Here is a 23,726-nt window from a genome sequence, read left to right as displayed (position 1 = left end):
ATCCTCATAATCGTATCCAGTTACAGCCCATTCGGACGAGACCCATTTATTGATCCTTTCAAGCAAGCAACAGGGAGAACATTGTGTTGTTGGAAAGATATGCCACAAGGGGAAAAAGCAAACACACGTTCTTTTGGTTTCCTCTTTTTTTTTTTTTTTTTTTTTTAAGACACAAATAATACCAGGGAATTCAGTGTGGAGCCAGGCCAAGTAGCTGGTCCAAAGCTTTAGACTTTGTTCTGTGATGGAGTGCATTTTCTACCATTTTTAAGGTGTTTCTTTCTATAGAGTGTACTGTCACCTTACAATTTAGATGATGACGAAAAGAAAGAACGCTCCAGGACCTGACCAAATTTTCCAACAAGGGCAAACCAAGAAAACCAGCACTTATGGATTCTGGAACCCTCCTTCCTAACAAAAATATTATTGTTACAATGACAGCAGAAAGACTAATTTTGAAATCAAAAAGTATTTAAGAATTTCACAGTTCGGAAATAACAACACAGGAGTTGGGATTTTCTCTAAAGAGGCTGTCTGATGTCATGGCAGGCTGTGCTGTAATCTGCTGAGATGGGGATCCTCTCAAAGCCATCTTCTCCCTTTGGACCCCCCCGCACTGCCATTGTGGGTAATGGATGGGAAATAGGAGGGCAGGAACTCTGCCCTGCTCTGATCACTTAGAGATCCAGACTAATGTGACTTTAGGCAGATTTCTTAATCTCTTTGAGCCCTACTTTTCTCATCTGTAGAATGGAGGGAATAATAGTACCTGCTTCATGGGATCATTGTCTATAAAATGTTTGGCTTATAGCAAATGTTTTAGTCAATATTATTTCCCCCCAGTGTGTTCAAGATACTTTTCCATAGCTCAGCACACTCGCTACCTCAAGGGATTCTGAACATTAGTATTAGGCAAGTGTATCTGATTCCTTTTCAAGGGATTCTGTGGCACATCCAAGGCATAGTGAAGTTTCCTAAAGCATCATTTTTACCTTCCCCTTCCCCCTCCTCCCCTTCCCCCCTCCTCCTCCCCCTCTTTTTCTCCCTCCCCTCCCTCCCCTCCTCCTCCTTTTTCTTTTTCTATCTCTCATAGGGGGAAGAATGTACTGGGGTTTGAACCCAAGGGCACTCTACTCTTCAACTGCATCCCCAGCCCTTTTTATTTTATTCGGAGACAGGGTAGTCCTCAACTTGTGCTCCTCCTTCCTGTTCCTTCCAAGTCACTGGGATGGCAGGAGTGTGCCCCTGAACCCAGCTCATCATTATTAGCTCTTAAGATTAAAAGGAAAATGAGCTCTATCATGCCTCAGCTGCTCTCTTTCCTTTTCTGTGTTCACAATGTCAGGCAAATGTGTCCAAATGTCTTTTAAGTGTCATTTGCTGCCTAAGGCCCACCGTCCCAGGTAGGAAATCCCCAAATGTGGCACCAGCACCAGTCCCTCATCAAACCCATGATGCAGGTCTGTGCTTGAGTGAGCCTGGGAGAAGTTTGCCAATAAAGACCCTGGGATTTCCGTCAGTCTGTAGTTCCAGTTTTACAGAGACTGCAGGTGACTTCCTTCCATCATTTTCTATCCTGAACATTTTCATTTCTGCCATGAACACCCCTGCTGTCCCTCCAGAGTTTAACCTTTTTGGTATATACTTAGTCTTGTCCTCTCAAACAAGCCTAATTTTATGGGTTCATGAGGCAAAGGGTAAAGCAGAGAAGGGAGGAGGCACCCAACCAGTTCCTGAGGAAGCTGAGAAACAGCTCCCAGGTTTTTCTCCATCCCTGGGTTCCCTTGCTCCTTCCCCTCTCCCTCCTCCCTCAGTCTCACTTGTTCTCATTTTCTCTCTCCCCTGCACCTCTCAGGCCCAGAGCCAAGGAGGACTCTGTGGTAAGCAGCAGGGAGTCCTGCTTCAGGGCGCTTCAATGCCACACCCAGAGGGAGCTGTGGAGACCCTCACTCCTGCCCTGGGGGAGGAGTGTGCCCCCCTTTGCCATGGGAAGCCCCCTTGTGTTGAGAGAACTAAAAGCTCATTTCATCCAGTTCTCTCCTCTGCCTGCTTGCTCTAGAACCTGACTAGAGCCCTCCTCAAAAGAAGATGCCAGCAGGAAGTCCTACATCTGAGAATTTCAAGGGAAAGGAGATGAATACTTGCAGAAAATGATTTGAAGGATCTCATTTCCCCCTGTACTTTCAGGAGAGACATGACTGGGACTCTTTCTTTTTGACCTACTTTTCAGAGGCTTTCTTATAGATGCTGTAGATTTTTTTTTATTGTAAAATCTGAGCTCAGGGTCTGGGGTCCAAGCTGGCATGGTCAAGTATCATGATGTTCTTGCTCTCCCTAGTGGTGCTACATTGAAAACTCAGCCTTTCTGCCCCTGATCACCTTTAGAGATGATGCCAGCCTGGCCCCTCTCACACATGTAAGCACCAGGCATCCCATTTTGAGCTGAATTAGTCTCTGACTCTCCCTGATGTGATGAGGCTGCAGTATCTAAGTCTCTAACCCTTTTCATTAGTCTTCCAGCCATTTCTGAGGACAAGTATCAGGTACACAGGTAACTACTTGAAGACTTCAGTATCCCCAACAGCAGACTGGCCAGTAAAGGCAACACTGCCCTTTGCCCCAGCGGCAAAGTCCAGCTCCATCTCAGGGAAAATACTGGACTAAAAGGTCTGCCTCTTTGGTTTTTCTTGGCATTGACCCCATTTTCCAGGATTCGACATTCTAAAAGTGCTCTGGAGACATGCCCAAGAGTTCTAGGAGTAAACTTCAGGAACTGGATCAGCAAGCTGGGTGGTGTAAGGGATGAAGCTTTCTTCCCCTGGGAGACCTGTGAATTGATGCCATAGACTTTGAGTCTCCTGACTCACTCAGAGCCCAGCCTCCTACAGAGCCTCCTACAAGGACCATCTAGGAGGACTTACCTTCAACTGGGGCCTGCATACCAGCTCATCAACCACAAGGAAACCTCCTGAGGCGTTCAGGCTATCCCAGAGCAGAGCCTGACTCCCAAAGACAGGCAGCTATCCCACCTAAGCACAGCCTAGCAGCTCTCACAGGCCATAGACGTGGATCGTAGTGGGGGCACAGTCCTCTCTGTTGGTCAGTTTCCTCTTAGTGGCACTGATGCTCCATCTCTGTTCTCTCATTCTGAGAAGATAATATATAGGCTTCTGTGTTAATCACCTCCCTGTCGCTATAACAAAGCGTCTGTAATCAGCAACTTATGAAGACAAAAATTGTAATTTTAGCTCACAGTTTTGGACGTACTAGTCCATGATCATCTGGACTTGTTGCTTTGGGTCTTCAGTGAGGCAGCCCAGCATGGTGGGAGCATGTAGCAGAGATAAACCCATTCACCTCAGGACTAGGAAGCAGAAAAGAGTGAGGAGGGACCCAGGGTGCCCCCAGTAATTAAATACCTCCCACTAGGCCTCGTTTCTTAAATAGCACCACATGGAGGCAAGCCTCTAATAGACTGCCCTTTAGAGAATAGTTAAGATCCAAACTATAGCAGCTTCCAAAAACAGAAGCTTGTTTTGTCACCAAGTGTTGACTCTAGTAGGGATCTAGCAGCTTTTATTTGGGTCAGACATATATTTTAATGTTTTATAGCCTTGAACTTTTTTTAAAAAATTATGTCTATGTAGGAAAATACACATATCATAAAGATACCAAGTAAACACTCCCCACTCCACCAACCAGGTCAAGAAACATTTCCAGTAGCCCAGCCCATGTCCCCTCTCTCAGTCACAACCCCTCTGCCTCCATCCCACTTCCTTACGGGAATCACCACCTTGACTACTGACAATGTAGATTAGGGTTACCAGTTTGGGGGTTTTACTTAGAGAAACGAAATCATACTAAATATATATTCTCGTTTGTGGCTTTTCTTAATACTGTGTTGTCTCGTGTAGTTGTTGAGCCTTCTTTTCATGGATATGTAGATTTGGGTTTTTTTATTTTTACACAGTCTTCTCCAAAGAATTTGAACATTCTTCTACCATAGCAAGTGCCCTTTACCAGCTGCCTTTTTCCTCTTCTTTTAATTGGCCTCTCTCTTCCTGCCTCATCAGTGTAGGATTTAAAAGGCAAAAGATCTGGAGACAACTCAGAGGTCCAAGGTGTTATTTAGTTTGGCCAAAGGATACAGAAGACGCCCAGGCAGATGCTTCCTCAAGCAACCATCAGAGGACCAGCCAAGAGGCTATAAACGCCTCTGCGTTCACCTGAATATGTTTGGCTGATGGATTTATTTTTTTTTCTTCTTAGGTGTGCCTGAAGCTGAAGTCACTTGGTTCAGGAATAAAAGCAAACTGGGCTCCTCTCACCATCTGCATGAGGGCTCCTTGCTGCTCACAAATGTGTCCTCCTTGGATCAGGGCCTGTACTCCTGCAGGGCAGCTAATCTTCATGGAGAGCTTACTGAAAACACCCAACTCCTGATCCTAGGTAAAAACCTCAAAGCTCACTGCCTCGGTGGACCCCGGGGGTGACTATCCAACCCACCCTCTATCTTCATTTTTTCCTAACTCAGTTAAAAAGGCAAATTCAGTATCTCTTCATTTCTCCCCACTTTCAGGCTTTCCAATAGAAAGCACACAGACCAGGGGCCAGGCAAACATGAACTTGAACCCTGGATCTGCCTCTTACTTACTTTGTGGCCATGAGCAAGCCCCTGCCCCTTACTGGTCTTAGTTGCTGGTCTCTATGTGGAGGCCTGCCAAACAAGGACTGCCCACATTGTAGGGGAAGCAGGGGTGTCAAAAAAGGTAGCAGATGGAAAGCAACTCGTCTGAATTCCTGTGCTGAAGATTTCTTAGAGAACCAGATGAAAACTATGAAGTCCCCTCCAAAGAAATATTCATATAAGATTTTTGACACAGTTCCAAGAAGTTCATAATCTGGTCTACATACCACCCCCCATGCATGTCCCAAATACAGGAACCCCTGACTAAAGAGTCTAGCATGGTTCCTGGCATAAAATAGGTATTTAAAAATAAGAACAAGTGCTAGGGCACCATCCACCAGCTGCTGTTGCCCAAAGCCAAGCTCTGCCATCTTGCAAGTCTTTGCTTTTTTGGTTCTCTAGGCTAGGAATTTTTCTTCTTCCCAATGAGTCTGGGGGTTAATGAGATAGAGAGGGAAAAAACTTTGGGCAGGAAGGGTCTTACTCTTTAAAAACAAATTATTAGAGCATTTGTGCTTGCTTTCTCACCAAGAAAAGCGAAAATATGAAAAATAGTCACTTGCCACACATACATATGTAAATATACCTTAAGAACTTCCTCAGGGGAAAATAATTAAACTTTAGACTTCTGCTTTCATATCCAAAGTTGATGATATACCAAAGCACCAGTTCTCTAGCCCCCACCCACTCAGATTTCATACCCCAAATGGGGTTTCATCTCACTGGTGGCTGCATAAACCTCAAGCCATCATAGGAAGCCACAGAAAATTGGCTCAGAGAAAGAAGGATGTCATTTGTTTTTCGTTGGGTTTCATCCAGCTGAGCTGCTAATGTGGAGCCTGGAGGCCAGGGACTATTGCCCCACACTGAGTTATGGTGCTTGTTGATGGGTTTTTTCTCCCTAGTAACCCTTCCGTGCTATTTCTGCTAACAGATGAAAGTGTGAGATGGTGGCCGCTACTGTGGCATTGCCAATGAAGTATTTGCATTGTGAACCAGCTGCTTAGTTTCTACTGCATTCCAACCCTAACACAGTGTGACCATGAATATGGTGTTCAAAAGGCATGAAGTCTTCCCCATTTTACTCATACTGGGTGGGGAAAAATCACTGTGAAAACTTTAGGACTTTTCTTGATCCAAATCTTGGTTACTTTTTTTTTTCTTTTAGATGTTGATGTACCTTTATTTTATTCATTAATTTATATTTTATTCTTTAATTTATATGCAGTGCTGAGAATCGAACCCAGTGCCTCACACTTGTTAGGCAAGCTTTCTACAACTGAGCCACGACCCCAGCCCCACGTCTTGGTTTCTTAATCAAAGATTGTCAGTTTTTATAGGTACATTAGAAACACAGAAGACATGATTTGTAAGCCACAAAAATATGGCCTAATGTTTTAAAAGGGGAGTGATGTATAAAGCTGAACCTTCATGGCAAGTCCTGTGATTTAACCTGTAACATAAAGTATGCAGAATAATGAGACAAACTTTCATTCATTCATCTAGATGAAGTCATTGGATGAATATTCACTGAGTGTTACCTCTAAGTCCATGTCAGCTGAACTCTTGTAGAGCTTTAGGAGAAATGCAAGAAGTGTCCTCCACCCCTGAAGAATTTAGTTTCCCTGGGAAGATAAACCATGCATGCACCAAAGAAGAGAAATACAGTAGAAGCCACAGAGAGGGGCTGATGTTTGACCCAAGGAAATCAGATTATTTTTCAGATAGGAAACAGACTCCCCTTTTTGCTTTTACTAAATAAACAAAGACTTCTTGAGTTTTAAACGTGAATATTAAGGAAAAAGGGAGGAAAAGAGACTAACATTGAGTAAACTGCTACCATTAGTTCCAAAGATCTTGGTATTCCAGAGTAGAAAACCGATCTTGGAAAGGAACCCATGTTACTGATGAGGACACTAAGGGTAAGTGGGATTAAGTGACTTCCCAAGTTACTGAATGACAGAGCTATATCTCAAATTGAGGATTCCTGAATCCAAGCATGGTGTTTTCCCTATACCTTTTGAAGAGGGTTTTTAAGAATTCTATTTCATATAGGGATAAATAATCTCAGGTTCACTATTGTTTTCTCTGTGTGATGGTTTTTGGCAATCAAAGATGGAAAGACAGAAGGGATGTTTCTGAAGTAGACTTAGACACCACCAGGGAGTAAAATGGAAATCTTATTTATTTACCATCCCGGGCAAGTACCTAACAAGGGGCCAAGCACATGGTAGGGACCTTGCCAATCCCTGTTGAAATGACCATCAATTACAAGAGCAATACTTGTGCTTCTCATTCCACTCCATCAAGTGCTCTGGAGAAAAGAGAGGCATTTGGCTTTGGGAGTGGGAACAGCAGTGCTTCAAGAGATACAGGGAGAAGGACAAAGGGATTCTGCTGTTTCTCTGCAGAATCCAGATCATTCCACTACTAGGTTCAGTATGTCGTTGCCTTTTTATTTGTCTCATAGAAATGATAAGCTACTATGTCTCCTATTTCTGTCACTTTTAGCTCTGGTTAGCTGTGACTTCTGATGGCTTTAGCCCTAACTCCATGTAAGGTTTTGAATGATAAGGCATTCAATGGAAACCTCCTCCTATTTTATTTATCTGGGTTCTACTTGGGCATAAAATTGAGATCACAAACAAATCAATTTCCCAAATGGATATTTTTCTTCATAGAAAAGCCACTCATAGGTTCTTTTAAATAAGAAATTCCTGTGGCATATTTCTGTCTGTGGGGACAATAACAAAGTGCCTCCTCTCTAAGGATGTTATAAGAATTAAATGAAAAATGGAATGAAAACTATTATCTCACAACTTGGCATATATCGAATGCTAATGTTATCTTTTTAAAAATTTTTTTATAATATGGTTTAACTTATCTGCAAAGTTATATGGTGATGTGACATAAAGTAAGGAACCCCTGAAGTTAACATGCCTGGTTTTTATTACCTCATTACTTCAGGCATCAAATATCAATTGTTTGAAATTCAGACTCACCTTGATAAGTATACCTCCTCCAAGGTAAAAATGATGTTAAGAGTCAATATTAATAATACCTGGGGCTGGGGATGTGGCTTAGTGGTAGAGTACTTGCCTAACATGCATGAGACCCTGGGTTTGATCCCCAGCACTGCAAAAAATGATAATTATAATAATAGTAATATCTGTCTTATACACACACACGCACATGCCTACCACCTCTCTCTGTCCCTTAATACAGCCTATATGCTTCAACCTCTTGACTCACCATCTGTCTTCTTGCAGATCCCCCCCATGTCCCTACACAGTTGGAAGATATCAAGGCCTTACTCTCAGCCACTGGACCGAACCTGCCTTCAGTGCTGACATCTCCTATGGGAACACAGCTGGTCCTGGATCCTGGGAATTCTGCTCTCCTTGGTGAGCCCAGCCCTCTGAAACATTGGGCAAAAGTCCAGGGCTGGACAGGATTTATGGATGGGTGACTACTTGCAGGTGGGAGGAGGCAGCAGTGGGGGGTGACCAACAGGAAATCACTAAATTGCCTACAGAATCCAGACTCACCGGTGGAAACTTGGCTGAGGTTCCATATGGAGTGAGTGCTGTTCTCAGTCTGGACTCTATAGCTTGTCTAGATTCCAATATGGCTCCTTTCTGAGTTATCTTGGGCTGATGCCACAGCCCAGATCTTGTTGATCTGGGTGATTCAGTGAACTTTGAGAAAGATACAGGAGTAAAGGACTGCTGTCTCTTCTCCCATTCCCCAATAGCCCCATGACCTCCTCCTACCTAAACAGAGCAATAATCAGCTTTCAAGGACAAAGCTGCAATGTCAGCACCTTTCTACAGCCAGTGATTCTGTTTGGGCCAGCCTTCTACAACAGCGTCTAAAGTTAGCCCAGTTGGACTCCTCAAGGCAAAACCTTCCCCGCACTTAGCATTGGGAACCTTCACCAATTATTGCCTCTCAGACAGGTGCCCTCTGATAGCAGAGAATTGTGCAAAGGCATCTCAGTCCTCACACCAAGCATGGAAATGCCAAAAGGACCTTCACACATGACTTCTGGAAATAATCAAGGTGGAGAAAAGGACTTCTTTTCTCTACCAAAGTGTTACAGGGAAAAATAAGCCTGTGTACGTTAGGGGCAGGGTGCGTATGGGAAAGCTCTGTGCCTTCCTCTTAATTGTGCTGTGAATCCAAAACCTAACACTGCTTAGGAAGGAAAAGGAAAGAAAAGTTTTTCACTACTTTTTTAAAAACAGTAAATAGTAACAACAAAGCCTGCAAAGTATGGGAAATCTTCACACTAACTCTCTGTGACCCCAAATGTTGATAATTATAACTAGAATTATTCCCTTGGCTCAAAGTTTAAAGTTTTGTTTCTCTTCTACCCACCAACTAACAAGTAACAAAGTCAAATGAATTCCTGATTGTATTGGTGATGACTTATCAAGATGGCCAAGGAAGGACTTCACGAGTTTAGAATTAGAGCTCAGAGAGAGTACTTTTAATTTTCATTATCTGAAATTAACAGAGTCCTCATAGTTTATCAGCATATGGAAAAGACTTCTGATTTCTCTATTTCTGATGTGAATAAAAATAAGACCCAAATACAGTTAACAAGTAGCCATATTCTGTTTCCCATAACTTAGAAAAGCTTGGCGTTGAGTTTTTCCATATCACAACAATCAAAATTCATAGAAGTTTCAAATTGCATGGTTTCTTTGGCTTACAAATGATAAACTTATTCCAAATTAAGTATGTGTATTATGAATTTCTTTTTAGTGATAAGTCTAAAACTCATCACTAAAAAGAAACAGTCTAAAACTCATCGCTATAAAAAATTATTGTAACTGTTCATCACAGCCCAGTCACTAGCAGGACAGGCAGCAACTGTTTAGTTTCAAGTTGTTTAACTCTTTTGGGTCACTCAGGTGCCATTCAACATGCTGGAAAAGTTAATCTGCTCATATTTTTCCATGATAGCTTTACTTTCTTTCTCCTTTATTCTGGAATAATATTTTGTCTCATTTTAGCCACGGGCAATAAGAATTTATTGTGTTTTATGCTTCTGCATTCCACTGCTTGTTTATGGTGCTTTGTTACCTAAGACTGGTATTTAAATTTAACAGTTAAAAGACACCTTAATATCCTAGTCCATATCCAGACTGCTCTATCTGAATGAGACAGTGAGTCAGTACCCATAAAGTCCCTGAACATAACCGCCTGGGAAAAATGGACTCTAGCAGTCAATGTCAGTGTCGTGTCAACACTATTACAGAACCAGGGAGATCTGCATGGAGTTGTGGAAACAAACTAGGGGAGTGATGTCAAATATCAGGACTTGGAGAAAAAAAAAAAAAGGGTCATTTGAGACAGAACAGAATTTCTATGATGTTTTGGAACTGAGCACTAAAGGATGAATGAGATTGAAATAGGCAGGAAGGAAGTGAAATGGCATTCATGGTTTAAAAAAAAAAAAAAGCCATATGTCCTGGGATGAAAATGTGCAAAATACTTACCAGTATTTGTTCAGAATCAGCTGTATAGCTCCACTGCTTCAAGGCTGAGAATAGGCAGCTAAACTGGGATAGAAACTACTCCATCTACACCAGCAAGCCTCAGCCAGGGTCAGTGCACTCAGATTTGTCCCAAACCCTCACCTCAGCAGTTCTCACGCCCTCTCTCCACCTTGAACTTCCTAGCTAGTGACTCATTCTGGTCCGCTAGTCCAGTTGTTCCCAGTCGGACAGGCTACCATCCCTGGCTCCTAAAGATAGCCCTTTCAGACCAGAGTGTGTTCTAGGAACAAGAAATCGGGCAGTAAGACCCAATAGGTGATTTTGTGCAGGGTTGCTGAGAAATAGAAATCATAAGTGGCATCAAATTGTGGAGGGCCTTGATTGGCAGACTAAAGAAGTAGATTTACCTCTGTGGGAAATAGGGACAGATGTTGAGATGGTTTTTAAATAAGAAAATGATGTAGCAAAACTAACATGCAAGAATGCATCTGACTTTCCACAGGAATAATCAATGGGGTGGGGGGGCATTAATGAAGAAATCCTCTGTTGAGGGTAACAGGTATTCTAGATCGAAGTGGAAATATGTGGCAAAGATACTGTTAATCACTCCTCCCACAGCCTGGGCATCCCTAATTATGATATTCTTCTTCACTCAGTCCAGGTACAGCCTTGAGATTTATTTTAACATTCCCACCAAGCCCGGTGGCAGTTGATATACAGGATGAAAACCATGTGCTCACTCTGTTGTGGCCAGTGAGTGGTGAGATTCTGGTGTATGTATTTCTCCCATGTGCAAGGGTAGCCAACTGTGAAAGTTTCGTGTTCTGTAATGCTGCATGGTTCTGTGGCAGAGATGGCAGGCAACTCACGGAACTTAATTCTCCTGTTTCACGGGAGGAAGGGGAGAAAGGAGATTTGGGGGTCTTTAAAGCCAAGTCTCAGAGCTAACTCTTCTTCATTGAGACTTGAGTATTCAGATTCCAGTAGGTAACTTGATTCAAGAAATAGCTACCTCACTTATCAGACACACTGGCCTTGATTCCCCTTTAAGTCACAGCTCAAGCAAGAAGGAATGTTGAATGAGCAACACAGGCCTGGGCCCTTCTGGGTCTCATGCTCCATGACCATAAAATGGAAATTTGTGGCTCAAGTCCCTTTTATTCTCACACTCTGGACTACCTGACTTAGACATGGAAGATGCCCAATGGGGCCTTAGCCACATTGAGCAGATCTCCGGATCCATTGTCCTAAGCAAGACATGTGCTATTTTTCCCCCAGAGAGGTCAAAACCGTCAGCTGCTCTGGAGGGCAAGTCCTATGCTATTACCTTTGGTGGTCGAGACCTAAAGCAACACTGCCCAGGGCTCCACTTTTAGAAGAGCAGCTTCTCCAGCCTCACTGAAGCACCCAAACCTTTTTTCAGCCTTCAGTTAAATGTTGGTTTTGGCTACCAAGGTCTAAGACTATTATTTCTTATAGTATTCATTTATAGGGTATTAGCATTGATTTTTAAAAATAACTTTTATTGAAGTTTTTATTATGAGTAATACATCTTTATTGTACAACAATTAAAAATAGAAGTGAAAAAAATAAAATGAAAATTATCTATAATTAACTAACTCTGAGATAAGCAGTGCAAATACCTTTTTCCTAGACATTAATATACACATTTTATATTTTTATCTAAAACAAAATATATTCTATATACTGCTTGTAACTTTTTTCACTTACTGATATATAACAAAACTTTCCATGTTGCTTCATATTTTTCTGTGGTTTCACATTTAATGGCTGCATTGGCAGGAGATACCATGTTTTATTCAACCAGTTCTCTAAAATTGGACTTTTAGGTTGTTTGCAATCTTTTGCTATTATTTAAAAAATAGATATGGTAAAGATTCTTATTTCTAAGTCCTGTTTACTCAAGATCAATCCCCAAAAGTAGGATTACTGTGTCAAGTGCTTTGTATATTTTGGAGCTTATTATATGTTATCAAATTACCTTCTGATAAAGTTTTGTTGTTGTTGTTTTAGTTTTGGTACTGGGGGTTGAACTCAGGGGTGCTATCCCCAGCCTTTTTTATTTTTTATTTTGAGACAGATTCTTGCTAAGTTGCTTAGGGTCTCACTAAGTTGCTGAGTCTGGCTTTGAACTCATAATCCTCCTGGCTCATCCTCCTGAACCACTGGGATTACAGGCATGCACCACCACACCCTCATCCAACAAAGTTTTATCCATTTATATGGCCCCCAAAACCAAATGAGAGATCCCATTCCTCCAAGTGTTATCAACTCTAAATATGGCCAAGAGTTGTTACATGTACCATTTTAACTGGTGAATACACAATAGTATAAAATACAATTGAAAAATGTTATAAAAACATTATTTCTTTCTGTGATTTTAAATGATTTGGATTTTAAATATGTTTAGCAATCATCTATATTCATTTATGAATTGCTCATTCAGGTCTTTTGTTCATTTTTAATAGATTTCTTTTTGTTGATTTATAAGATACAAATACATGTTTAATGTACATCTGACAATTTGATATTTGGCAAGCAATAAATAAGACATATTTAAAGTCTAAAGTTTTGTTTTGATATAGGTATATATTTGTGAAACCATCACCACAATCAACATGCTGAGCATATTCATGCCCTCCAGAAGCTACCTCAGACCTCTTTGTAATTGTTCCGTGACTCTCTTGCCGCCACCACCGCTCCCACCCAGTCATCACTGATCTGCTTCTGATCAGTATAGAGTAGACTACATTTCCTAGAATGTTATATAAAATGAACCAGACTATTAGGGCTGTTACTTCTTTCAGTCAGGATAATTATTTTGAGACTCATCTATATTGTAACATGTATCAATGAAATATTTTATTGCCGACTAATGTTCCATTTTATAGAACTACAGTTGTTTTTTTTTAATCATTCACCAGTTGAGGGACTGAATGATCACTTGTAGCTTCTAGTTATTATAGAGAAAGCTGCTATAAAACATTCACATGCTAATCTTCACTCGATTAAACACATCTCACTTTTCTTGATTAAACACATAGGAATAACATGGCTGAATTATATGACTGAATTATATGGCTGAATTATATGGCTGAATTATATGTTTATTAACATTTTAATAAACAGCCATCCTGTCTTACAATGTGGTTGCATTACTTGGCATTGCCAATGGCAGTGTATGAAATTCTAGACTCCACATCTTCACCAAAGCTTGCACTGGTTAGTGTTGCCACCCATGGATATTTATTACCACCCGCAGCAACAATTGCTCGGGTATTTATCAAAGGTGGACTGGAAACTGAGCTACTTCTATTTCTGAGCTGCTTCCTACTTGCTTGTTTATAGAGGATAGAGGAAATGAGGCTTACTTGCTTTGAGAGGAGAGAGAGAGAGGCTTTGTATAAGAGAGACTTTGCTTAAGAGAGAGACAACACTTTCAGAGATCTATATCTTAGTTCTGTTGCTTATTCTTAAAGGTGCATCCTGCATCCTGTGAACTAAGGGTGCGTCTATCTGAGATGCTTCTTAGTGATGCGTCCTGCATACTGCGATCTGCCTATCTGTGATCTAGAGGTGTGTTCTCAATTCTCCGCTCTGTGATCTGCCTTCCGCCCCTGCCTGCTGCTTCTCTCTGCTAGCTGCTTCTATCTGCTTGCTGCCTTTTCTTCTTCCTTTCTGCTAGTGGCTTCTCTCCGCTTCTTTCTGTTAGCTGCTGCTCTGCTTGCTGCTGCTCCTACTGTCCTGCTCCACCAAAGGCCCGCTTATAACACCTCCAGGAGGCGGAGAATAGGGCCACGCCTCTTATGCAAAGATTAGGCAAGAAGCTAGATGTCCGAGCAGGCACGATTAGGAGTGCTCAAGAACACATGCGCATGCATTGTGTGCGTGGTCGATAAATCACCTGAGTGTGCTTATGTCAATTAACCTCCTCGCTGCCGACAACCTCTGACTGGCTGCCAGGCGCCATCCTGGCGCCATCTGCATGGCACAGCCCCCAACAGGTTAGTCTTTTTAGTCTTAGACTTTCTACTCCATGTATGGTGATGTTTCCTGGTTTTCATTTTTATTTTCCTAACTAATACTGTTGAACATCTTTTCATGTACTTCTTTTCCACTTTAATTTCTTGAGTGAAATGTCTGTTTCATAATATTTTGCCAGGTTTCTTTTAAATTAGGTCGTTTACCTGTTATTGAATTTGAAGAGTTCATTGTGTGCTTTGAAGACTGATCTTTTATCAGATATCTGACTTTTTTTTTTTTCAGATATTTTGCCCCTGTCAGTGGCTGTCTTTTCATTCTCTTAACACTGTCATTCAAAGGAAGAATATTTGTATTTTGGTGAAGTTCTGGTTATTAATTATTTTCTATTATTGATGATTCTTTTGTTGTATTTAAGGAATTTTTGCCTAACCTAAGGTCTCAAAGATTTTCTTCCATGTTTTCTTCTAGTAGTTTTGTAGTTTTGGGTTTTATAGTCAAGTCTATGATTTATTTTGAGTTATTTTTGTATACAGTGAGAAGTACATTTTGAAGTTTGTTTTTAAGCATGTGGATAGCCCATTTCTGTACTACCATTGTTGAAAGGATTATCCTTCCTCCAATGAGTTCCTTTTGTAGAATATCAGTTATCTCTATTTCATTGATATATTTGTGACTTTACACCAAAACCACATTCTACTCAATGTCCTACGAATCATGAGAATTAATCCACTGGTTATAATTCCTGTTATAATTCCTGAATTGTATCCTACCCTGAGTAACAGGCACTGGTGCCATGTAGCCAGTATAGAGCCAACCTTTTCTTAAGCTGGGTGACCTACCAATTAACTTTCTAGGGTAATATTTTACCCTGCCTCAGGTAGTTTTTACTTGCATACACTGATCTGAAGTCAGCTGAATATTCAAGGGGGATCCTGCGTAGATTTATAAAAACCACTTGTTTTTGTAAACAAAATGCTTTAATAACACAACCACACCATTCTATGTCTTGTCCATGGTTGCTTGCACACCAAGGAACAGAGTTAAGTATTGCCACAAGCCTAATACATTTTCTGTCTGGCCCTACACAGAAAAATGTTTGCCAACCCATGATCTGATTTCTCCGTACTATTTTTTAGAAAGGATGCTGAGGTCTACAGTGGTGATCACACATCCTGTTTCCACAGGTCATATTCTTTCCACTGTATCACTGCCTTATCACTGAGTTAGGCATTCTCCATGGGGTCGAAGACCTGGAAAAATAAAAATAAAAATAAAAAAACCCTGCAAGAGTAGAAATTGTCCTTAGGAAGGTCAGGAAAGAAGGAAAACCTATATGTTAAAGGGCCCAAATTTTTATTAGAATTAGATGGCCTCAGGTGAGTCCAGCAACAAAATACATAATTACATGTGGTTTAAGTAAAGCAAATCAGCCAGGTGTGGTGGCATAGGTGTGTAATCCCAGCAGTTCAGGAGGATGAGGCAGGAGGATTGTGAGTTCAAAGCCAGCCTCAGCAACTTAGTGAGGCCCTAAGTAACTCAATGAGACCCTGTCTCTAAATAAAATACAAAAAAGGTGCTGTGGATGTCAAGTGTTCCTGGATTCAATCCCTAGTAAAGAAAAAAAAAGGAAGAAGGAAGGAAGGGAGGGAGGGAGGGAGGGAGGGAGGAAGGAAGAAAGAAAGGAAGAAAAGCAATTTAGTACTTTTTTCATCATGTCTTATTTAGATCTTGAACCTAAGTAAGAGTCTCCTATAGAATATTCACCTAGGGTTTGGCGGCCCCTGCTCTTTTATAACACACTCTCCTTTGTAAGTGCTTTAGTTGTTTTTTTGGTTGCTGTGACCAGAAGACCTGGCAAGAACAATCTTGGAGAAGGAAAAATTTATTTGGCAGTCACCATTTCAGAGGTCTCAGTCCATAGGGAGGTGACTTCATTGTTCTAGGCCTGAGTGAGGCAGAACACCATGGCAGAAGGGCACGTTGGAGGAAAGCAACTCCAGATGTGGCAATCATGAAGCTGAGAGCTGCTCACCAGGGACACAACATATACCCCAAAGGCATGCTCCATGACCCATCTCCTCCAGCCACACACTACCTGCCTAGAGTTACCACCCAGTTACCCACTATCCATGGATTAATCCACCGGTTAGGTTACAGGGCTCATAACCCATTCATTTCACCTCTGAATGTTCTTACTGGTCTCACACATGAGCTTTTGGGGGGTACTTCAGATCTAAATCAGAGCAGTAAGTGAGCAAGTTCCAACTCCCCAATGCAGGCACACCTTATAACATCACTGCTTGGAGACATGTCACTCAGCCCCAGAGTCAAATGGCACCAACCTTTTCTCATGCTATGTGATTTACCAAGAGCAGGGAGAGTCAAGTAGTCACGCAAACCTGAATTTGCAAAGTGAAACATTTCCATGAAATATATGTAGTCTGGCCTAGGACACAGACACACAGGGCACCCAGCCCATCAGATGCAGGGCTTCCCCTCAGCATAGCTGCTCCACTTCCAAAACTTCTCCAAGTTCAAGAGATCAGGCAGCAAGGCCAACAGGCATACTGCACTCAGGCAGTACTGTTTCTGTTCTGACCAGCAGAGACAGGCACTTGCACAGTTTTGTCTCTGTTCATTTCTCTGCTGAGAATTGCAGAACCTGTCTGTCTCTGATAAGAACAATGATCTCTGATAGATCCAAAATCTCATGCTAAAAGATTAAAAATTATTTACTTCTCCAACACTGAAGTTAAGACCAGGACATTCCTACTGATAATGTCACACTGGTGATGGAACTGTGGCTGGACTCTACAAGACTCAGGTCTGGAGTCTAAAGGTGAAGCTAACAGTGTTCATGCATAGACCTCCAACATAGAAGGGTATATTAGAAAACAGTTCAACAAATATTAATATTTTATGTTGAAATTCCTAATAAAGGGTCTGACAAGGTCATGTCTTAAAGATAGGTCCATTTATGTGTACACCAAATATTTATTGAGTACCTACTATGTGCCGGTCACTGTACTGGGTCAAGGATACAAGATAAGATAAACACAAACCCAACCCTCATTCATTCAAAGAAAAGCGTGTGGAGCATTTATTTACTGTGCACCAGGCACCGTTCTTGATACTGAAGATACAGGAAAGGACAAAATTGACAAATGAACATTTCCTTGTGTAGTTTGGTTATAGTGGAGGCACATTGGTGAGATGACAGAAAAGGTAAGAACTTTCTAGCTAGGTGCTCTGAGGGCATATGACAGGACAAAGTCCATTGTCCGAGCTTTGGTCAAGCTTTTTCTGAGGAAGAAATGCTTGAGCAAGACTGGAAAAAGAGTAGAAGTTAACCAGATGAAAGATGCCTGACTCCGGGTAGAGGAAGCAGCAGAGGTTCGAAGCAGGAAAACATACAGATGGGAGGACCGTTACCGTGAGAACTAAGGGGCAATAACTTGAGACGAAGCTTAAGAGGGACCTGGGAGCAAATTGCTGGTACTCTGCACATTGTAAGCCTTGTTTTTTGTTCAAAGTCCACTGGGAAGTCTTTGAATGTTTCAAAGGCAGGAGAAAGATATCATCTTATTTGTGTTCTTAAAGTCTTATTCTGGCTGGTTTCTAGAGGAAGAGACTCGATAGAGTACCCTATTTGGGAAGCTGTCACAGTGTTCCAGGTCAGAGATATCCATGGCTTAGAGGAGAGTGGGGGAGAAAATGGAAAGAAGTGGAGGGACTCAGGGATCCATCAGAGATAGCATCGACAGGACTTGGTACATATTTCATGTGAGAGGGAAAACATTAACCACAGAACCAACAGATTCTCAAAGGCATCACAGTTTTTAGGTTTTTCTCCTGTACCTCCTATGGGGCAATGACACATCCCATGCTGCTCCAGCCAAGTGTCATAGGAAATGGAGCTGCTCAGGTGCGCCCCTGCAGGAAGGATCTTATGAGGCAATGAATCATCCAGCCACAGCTTCTGCTGCTAAATTCCAGCTCACTACCTGACACACCCCTGCTCAGCCTCTCCTGGATGCTAGTCTTTTGAGACCCTCCCCGACCTTTGAGGTGCTCAGATGTAACCAGAGAGCCACAGAAGTCAACGAGTATGAGAAAACTCCAGAGAATTGCAGAAGGGCGACTTCCTTTGGTGAAGGGAGAAGTAGAGAGGGTTTAACAAGAGGCACTGGAGCTCAATCTCAAAGGACGAGTCACAGCATTCCAAGCACTGACACAGCAGGCACATCCCGTGTGGAGGCCCGGGCAGCATTGTTCTGCACACTGTTGAAGGTGGCAGAGAAGAAGCAGACAAAATCCCTCCTGTCTTAGAACTTAATCATAGTAGGAGAAATAGAAAATTAACAAAGCAGAAAATAGGATCCCATGTTAGAAGGTAGTAAATGCTATGAAGAACAACAAAGAAGATAAGAGGGATGCATGATGTCTGTGGAAAGGAGGTTGCAAACTAAATTAGACGGCCAGGGAGGACTCCCTTGATCAAAGATGCAAAGTGTGCTATTGTGCTCACTTTGATGTATCTGAAGGAAGAGAAGCAAAGAACATCCTAGGTACAGGAGAGGACAAGTCTAGTGTGTTCCAGGAACCACAAAGAGACCAGTGTGGTGGTAATGGAGTCCCAGAGACACAACAAGGGGCTGTTGGGGGTGGGGGAGACTACAGAGGTAACAAGGCAGAGGGCAAATTGCGTAAGGCCTTGTAAACAGTCACATTAAAACAACAGTGAGAGAGAAATCTATAAATGCCCAAATATATAAACAGACTCAATATTGCATTGAGCATCATGAGCTTTTCCAGGATTAGCCAAAGGCAGGCAAAAGTGATTTCTTTTATTGGAAACCATGTGGCCAACTGAATGCTATATAGCTGACTCTAGTAAAACAGAGGCTTATCAGGCTGGCTCTGGTACAAGCCAATATTGCTGATTTAATTTGACTCACATGTGTTGGGCACCTGCTATGTCTACCTGGCCCTGAGCTTCTGCAGGCACGAGTCTGGCCATTTCCTTCATCTAGCAACAGGATCCCAATTGGATAATAGAGCCACCTGGGAAGTTTTTTAAAAAAATTCCAATTGAGACCAATTAAGTCAAAATCCCTGGAGATGGAACTAAACTTCAGCACTTTTAGAAATTGATTCTCAAGGTTTGAGTGGACTTTAAAAGTCACTTCCCCATCTCCTACTAATCATGTGGAATGGAAAAGTGGTATGCTTTATCATTTTAAAATATTTTGGCTTAGCTCTCAAAGCTGTTTGCTATTCAGTCCTGCCCTTTCCATCCATTTGTCATCCCACTCCTACCTCTCCATACCAAACTTCTCCCTAGCCTTTGCCATGGCCTTGAGCCTTCTTTGACTTCCTTGCCTGGAATAGTATCCTCTCCCCATCCTCCATAGCTAAATCCTATAGGTCTTCAAGGTGTCCATAAAGTTTTTTTGGAGCCCTCCAACCTGGAGGTCTGACCTCCTAAAACACTTGTCCTGGACCAGGTTTGATCAAACTTTTTATCTGAAGGACCAGATAAGGAATACTTGGGGCATTTTGTGCCGTTGGGCTTCTGTTGCAGCTACTCAACTGTGCAATTACAGAGTGAAAGTATCCCTAGACAGTAAGTAAATGCATGTGGTTGTGTCCTAATGAAACTTCATTTGAAGAAACAGGGTCCTCAGCCCATAGTTGGTCAAACCCTGCTCTAGGTCAGGGTGACACTTAGCTTAGCTCACCTTGCATTATTGGAGATATTCTTATCTATATCATATCTCACAGCTAGGTTCTAGGTCTTGGGAAAGAAGAAGTTGAATAAATTTTCTCAACTTTTTTAAAACAGGAGTTGGTAGCAGGACCTTGACTTAGGAGTCCTTGTGGGTTATTTCCATCTCTCATTGCTATTGTAATTGCAGCTTTATCATCTGTCCCACACACCTCCACCCTCTCCCCACAAAAGCACACTTCCTGATCCTCCCAGTACAGACTGGATCAGGCACTTCCTAAATCCAGTTATGAGGAAATGCCCACAGTGACAGTCAGTGAGTCCCCAGGCTGTATTTTTGGAGAGGCCAATTCTCATCATGATCCTTTGGAAGAGTAAGCTCATCACCACTTCCTCTCCAAAGATAGTTGTGGGAAAGCAAGTCCCAGTGGTCAAAGGTTAGGTAAAAATTAATCCACAAAGGGGACCCAGCCCAGAGGTGACAAGGAAAGTGATGCAGAGGAAGGGCAAGGCAACTGTGAGGGGAGGACCAGCATCCTTGATGAGAGGGAAAGGAAGAAGGTATTTATTCTGACCCTTTTCAAAGGGACACGAGTTGGCATCTGTTTCCTCATTTATACTGGGAGGCTGAGGTTTTATGTCACAAGGAAAGTGCTTTTGATTTCCTAAAGCTTTGCCCACAAAGAGAATATGCTTTGCTATTAAGAAGAAAGGTCAGCATTTTGCGGTTGTTCATGGCACATGTTTATGTACTTTTGTATTTAAAAAAAAATAAAGTAAAATCCAAAGTGGAGAATAGAGACCCCATAGGGACTAAAGGAAGCCCATAGCACATGCAATGTAAAACTAAATCAGTATTTCAGAGGGCATTTATGAGGAAGCCACAGGAAGAAGTACAGCAGTTCTTTGGACTGGAGTGCACATCCATAAATATAAAAAGACACCAGAGCATAAGTGACACTTAAAATAGTTGGACAGAGAGAGCAAGGTAGTAAATCTCCCTGCCTAGCCACTGTTCCAAGCCATAGCAAGCTTCCAGGCATGGGCTTATTTTAAGACTCCAGATAGTCAGGAAATGGGGACCTTGAGAAAACTCACTCACACTTGCCCCTGCCCTTTCCTGGCACCAGGACACAATTCCCAGGCCCATGTGCCCTCCCCACCACCACTAACAGGAATGACGTGAATGAGTTTCATGTCCCTGAAATAGACAGGTATTGAAAGTCCATCAGTGGGAAAATGAGGAACTCTACACTTTCCCTAATAAATCCTTCCTCAATCCTGAAATGGCTCTTGGAAATATCTGCTCTTGTTCTGTGCCCCCTTGTGTTTGTGTGGTGCTAGAGTGGCAGTTTTACAGCTGTCTCAGAGCCCAGAGACAGATGGTAGAAGAGAAGGCAGGATTACAGCCCAAGGCCTTGCTGTGATCAGCAAAAGGAAAGACAGTCCCTCTTGCCTCTGTTCCCAGGCAACTTTGTAGAGATGAGAGGGCCTCAAGTAGAGCACCATCTATGAATCCTCAGTATCTGGTTCCTCATTTATAAATAACATCCCTTTCTCAAAATCTATTATCGTGAGGGTTCAATGAGAGGCCATATGCAGGGTGACTGACTTGTGCTTAATACCAAGTGAATGCTTATGATAACTTTTCATTGCTGCAACCAAAATACCTGACATGAACAACTTGAAAGAGGAGGAAAGATTTCTTTTGGCTCACGGTCTCAGACATTTTAGTCCATGGTCAGCTGGCTTTGGGCCTAAGGCAAGGCAGAACATCATGGCGGAAAGACAGGGCAGAGGAAAGCTGCTCACTTTATGGCAGCCAGGAAACAGATTGAGAGCATGTGAGGAAGGGGATGGGCAAAAGGTATACCCTTTGGGAGCATGCCCCCAGTTACCTGCTTCCTCCAAGCAGACCCCACTACCTACAGTTTCTACCACCTACCACTAATGTCATCAAACCCATCAGTGAATTAATTCACTTTTGTGGTCATGGTGCTCATAATCCAATCGCTTCCAAAGCGCTCTACCTCTGAACATTCCTGCACTGGGAACCAAACCTTCAACACAGGCTTTGGGGGACATTCCAAATCCAAACCATAACAGTGCTAATATATGTTAAATTTTGCCTGGATCTAAATCTAGGAAGTTCATTCTCCTCTTCACTGTGATCTACCACAAATTCCTCTTTAGATTATCTCTAGGATCAGACCCCAATTGCCACTGTGAATATAAATTACTAGTTAAGAAGGCATTTAGGAAACCGGTGACTAATTGGAGGGTTCATTCTATGATGAGTTCTGGGTAAGAACAGAAATGTACTTATACAAGTGTGCCCCAGACATCAAGGAATTTCTTATTTGGAGGGAAAATAAGTAGGGCCTCTGGTGCTAAAGGCATTTGTATGCTATTCATTCATTCACTCCCTATTCATTCTATCAACATTTACTAAGCATCTTAAGTTATAGACATTGGGACACATACTGGGAAGAGCAAAACACAATGACGAAAAAAAAAAAGATCAATAATGAAAGAATGGTGAGAAAGCAGTATAAGTAGTTGAGGAAGGGAAATAATGTCAGTACTAAACAGCTCCTCTGAATTTGTAACAAAAGACCAAGGCTCAGTTCTCTTCTCTTCCCATCTATCCATCTAACCCCCATGCTATCTATTGGGGTCCGTTACACACATCCTAGGGCTTGCACAGCCTAGTGATCAGGAGCAATCTCTGGAGCCAGCATACCTGACTCTGCCACTTCCTAACAATTGCATGACCTTCGGTAAGTTCTCTCTACTTTCAATTACAAAACAGAAGTAATGGTTGCATAAACATCCAGAGTTTTTGAAAGTAATAAATACAATAATATATTAAAACTGTTAGAATGGTACCTTTGCACACAGTACATGTCAATTAACGTGAGTCACTATTATTCTGGCAGTACATGCTCTTACCCTATCCCTTCTCTTCTTGAAGTAAAGGAAGCTTATTATACTTGGGGACCAGGTCCTGAAGTCAAGGATAAAGAAGATGGGTATATTCAGGTCTCAGTTAGTCTGTCTTTTCATTAACTTGCCCATTTTATGCTATTCTTTTTTTTTAATTATTTGTTATGTAAATTAATTTTTTACATAAGTTTCCTTTGACAGTGTCAATCTATCTCAGATAAATTAAGCAAGAAAAGTGAATCTATTTTTCCCACTACTGAATGAAAAGGATGAAATGAGTATGAACTTTGGCATAGTTCTATGATCAACCTCATATCCTTTATGAGTCTTCCTTTCCCATTGGTAAAATGGGATGGTAACAAGCCTCTCAGGACTGATTCGAGAATCAAGTAAGATTAAGCATACAGAACATTTTGTAAACTCTAAAGCACTCTCTAAAACTCAGTAGCTACCTTATTGCTAGAGCTAGAAGAAAGAATGGCCATTTTTATTTCTAGGTCCCCAAGAAGCCAAAACTCTCAGGGAGATTCTGGACTACTTATGAATCCATCCCTCTAGCTGAGAGCAGTTTCCCTACTTGCTACACACTGGAATACAGGTTGTTCTATTTCTTTTAGGGACCTTGGGATGGAGGCATGTTGACTGTCTGGAGAGGATTGCTCATAAAATTCAGAGACCTCGAGGCATCTGAGTAGACTTCCTGGGGAAATGGGACCTACGCAGCACTAGGAAGAACATGTGGGATTTAGACAGGCCAAGAAAGGGACCTCGTTGGGAATTAGACACCCCTGCTTGAGTGAATGGGAAGAACATAGAGCAAAGGGACAAGAGTCTGTTCTAAGTCCAGCACTTG

The 23,726-nt window shown here is 41.9% G+C and overlaps 1 protein-coding gene across 2 annotated transcripts in view; it reads left to right on the top strand.

The window, feature by feature from the left end:
* Positions 1-23,726, top strand: part of Adamtsl1 (ADAMTS like 1) — a 368,881-nt gene that overhangs the window by 298,467 nt on the left and 46,688 nt on the right. For both annotated transcript variants that reach the window (XM_047525412.1, XM_047525411.1), the window contains 2 exons: positions 4,270-4,449; positions 7,957-8,091. In XM_047525412.1, the coding sequence (XP_047381368.1) occupies positions 4,270-4,449; positions 7,957-8,091 (315 nt within the window). The remainder of the gene's footprint in view (positions 1-4,269; positions 4,450-7,956; positions 8,092-23,726) is intronic.

The sequence above is a fragment of the Sciurus carolinensis genome, chromosome 14 (genome assembly GCF_902686445.1).
Source record: "Sciurus carolinensis chromosome 14, mSciCar1.2, whole genome shotgun sequence".
Classification (NCBI taxonomy): domain Eukaryota; kingdom Metazoa; phylum Chordata; class Mammalia; order Rodentia; family Sciuridae; genus Sciurus; species Sciurus carolinensis.
Note: the sequence above shows the minus strand (reverse complement) of the source record. Positions and strands in the feature narration are given on the sequence as shown.